The sequence below is a fragment of the Pterocles gutturalis genome, unplaced genomic scaffold (assembly GCF_000699245.1).
Source record: "Pterocles gutturalis isolate BGI_N339 unplaced genomic scaffold, ASM69924v1 scaffold46626, whole genome shotgun sequence".
Classification (NCBI taxonomy): Eukaryota; Metazoa; Chordata; class Aves; order Pterocliformes; family Pteroclidae; genus Pterocles; species Pterocles gutturalis.
This window is the reverse complement of record NW_010107250.1, coordinates 2,053-4,252: the sequence shown is the minus strand read 5'-3', so window position 1 is coordinate 4,252 and position 2,200 is coordinate 2,053. Positions and strand designations below refer to the sequence as shown.

The 2,200-nt window shown below is 37.7% G+C and overlaps 1 protein-coding gene across 1 annotated transcript in view; it reads right to left on the bottom strand.

The window, feature by feature from the left end:
- The window catches only part of RGS7BP (regulator of G-protein signaling 7 binding protein), a gene marked incomplete at its 5' end in the record, with an annotated part of 36,127 nt that extends 34,274 nt beyond the window's left edge, over window positions 1-1,853 (bottom strand). Inside the window, one exon of the mRNA XM_010088029.1 lies at window positions 1,687-1,853. Coding sequence (XP_010086331.1) covers window positions 1,687-1,853 — 167 coding nt within the window. The remainder of the gene's footprint in view (window positions 1-1,686) is intronic.
- Between the last annotated feature and the right edge of the window lie 347 nt (window positions 1,854-2,200).

Sequence of the window (2,200 nt, the reverse complement as noted above, 5' to 3'; positions counted from 1 at the left end):
CTGAACTAAAGACTGAACCTCTGAAACCATTTATTACTACACTCCTTCTACTTCTTTTCCACACTGAATCCTTGCTGCACCTTCATGTCCCATCTTTCCTCACACATAAACTAACGAAGTTAAGTTGGCTCATACAGCTTTCCTCAGCTGCAGGAGGGTGGGGATGTGAAGCACAACTTGTAAAATGTCTGTCAAACCAAACAAGTAATTTCCAGAGGGTTTCTAGCACCTACCAGTTGTTATGAATATCACATTATTATCAGAGTTATTTAAAACAGTTTTAGATTAGCTAAATGTCAATCTCGCAGCAACTGCACAACCTTCAGGACATCTTTGTGTACATGACAGACTCCCAACTGTGAAATGATTACTTAAAAAACCTCCATACTTCTAAACGAGCATGTATCAATGGTTTTGTTTATGGGGGAAAAAAAAAAAATACCCAAGTTAAATTCTGCTATCCAGATGTATTATTTTTGCTTATTCTAGTCTCTCTTTTGAGTCTGAAAGTACACAAGATCAATTTCACTACTGTTTGCTTCCACACTTTCATTGCACTGGTATCTTTTAGTTGGTTTGTTGTTTTTTTTTTTTTTTTAATTCTCAGACTCTAGTGACTTAAAAGCACTTTTTTTTTTTAAGAACAAATCAGAGGTCACAACATCAACTTAAGAGTCTTTGCAAAAATCCTGTCTGAAAATGTTGACAGTTCTACTAAAATGACTAGCCAGTGTTTTCTTCTGTTTAGTTTGTTAGTGTGTAGAGACCTGCGAAAGATTTCTCATATACATTAAAGCGATGAAAATAACTTCAATGGGGATTTGGCAGAGGTGCAAAAAAAGAATGTTCTTTTCCAGTGGCACACAACAGTTTACGGTGGATAAGGCAGGTCCAGAAATTTGTGACAAAGTGTAGTCAAAGAGACACGACTCAGGGGGTACATGTGTTAATACAAATGCCTCAGTCAAGAACCCACAAATTATTAGACTTTGTGTAAGCAGCATGAATTCCCATTTTGTAGGACACAGCTATTTATGCTGGTTTATCCTGTACTGAGGCATAGTCTCAAGTATGTGATGATGCATTCTGTCACCATGGAAAAGAATGTATATACTGTAATATCAGAGAATAAATGGAAACATTATATGCTGGCAAAGCTTTAATCCTCATTTCAACACAAACAGGGATTTTAAAACATGCAGAATGTGAGCACAGGTTTTAGCAAGAGTATTTGTATTCCCCTACCTTATGTAATTTCCACCTTTTAATTTTTTTTGTCTAATTTTTTTAAGTCTCTAGTTGAGTGGAGCTAGTTGTCTCAAACTATTCAGTAAGGTACACCTAGCGAAGGACTGGGCAGAAAGCTATTCCTATTCACCCTTGAAAGGCAAGGCTTCTCCCTTGATGTTTTAAAGTCGTCTACTGATACGGAGTAAAATACTGTTTATTTTACATAAAAGCATCCAGTGAAATCAGCAGGACATCACCCTGGTGAGGGGACCAGGATTTGACCCAAAATCACACTATCATAAGGATATGAGCACTCTGTAGGATTTGTGGCCATACATCTCTATGCCTAAAACAGAAACACAAGTAAATGCTTTTGCTGAAAGTTTACATAATGCAGTACTTAGCAAAGATGTGCATCTGAGAACAGTATTAATTAAACAGAAGTTAGACTCCTACCCAGAAATTGCTGCTAGCTTTTGATGAGCCTGATAGGCCATATCACATCCTCGGGTTCGAGTTTTGTGCATTTCCGTATGCAAAGATGGACAGGTGACTGAGACATCCCCAATGGAAATAACCAGCTCCCGATATAGAGCCACCTGGGTATTGAACTCCTGGACAAGCTGAAAAACAAAGAGTATTTACTTACATGAGACATTTTTTAAAAAAACCTGCCCAATCTAGGGCTTGTTCCTGCTGCTCCTAATTTCATGGGATACAGGATCATGCGCCCAAGACACAGTGAATGGCTAGGGCCTCCATGGCAGCTGCCTCTTCTGTGAACTATAAATGTTCATTTGCAGGAAAGCAGTGTTTCTGCTTTTAATCTCTGAAAGTGTTTTGAGTTATTAAATATTAAGCAGGAAAAAACCCAAATGTTTTACTAGTAGCACGAGGTTATTTTTTGCTATCATAAAAGACAAAAATATCTCCAGAAATTATTGCCTTTGCTCCTCCTGCTTCATGATTA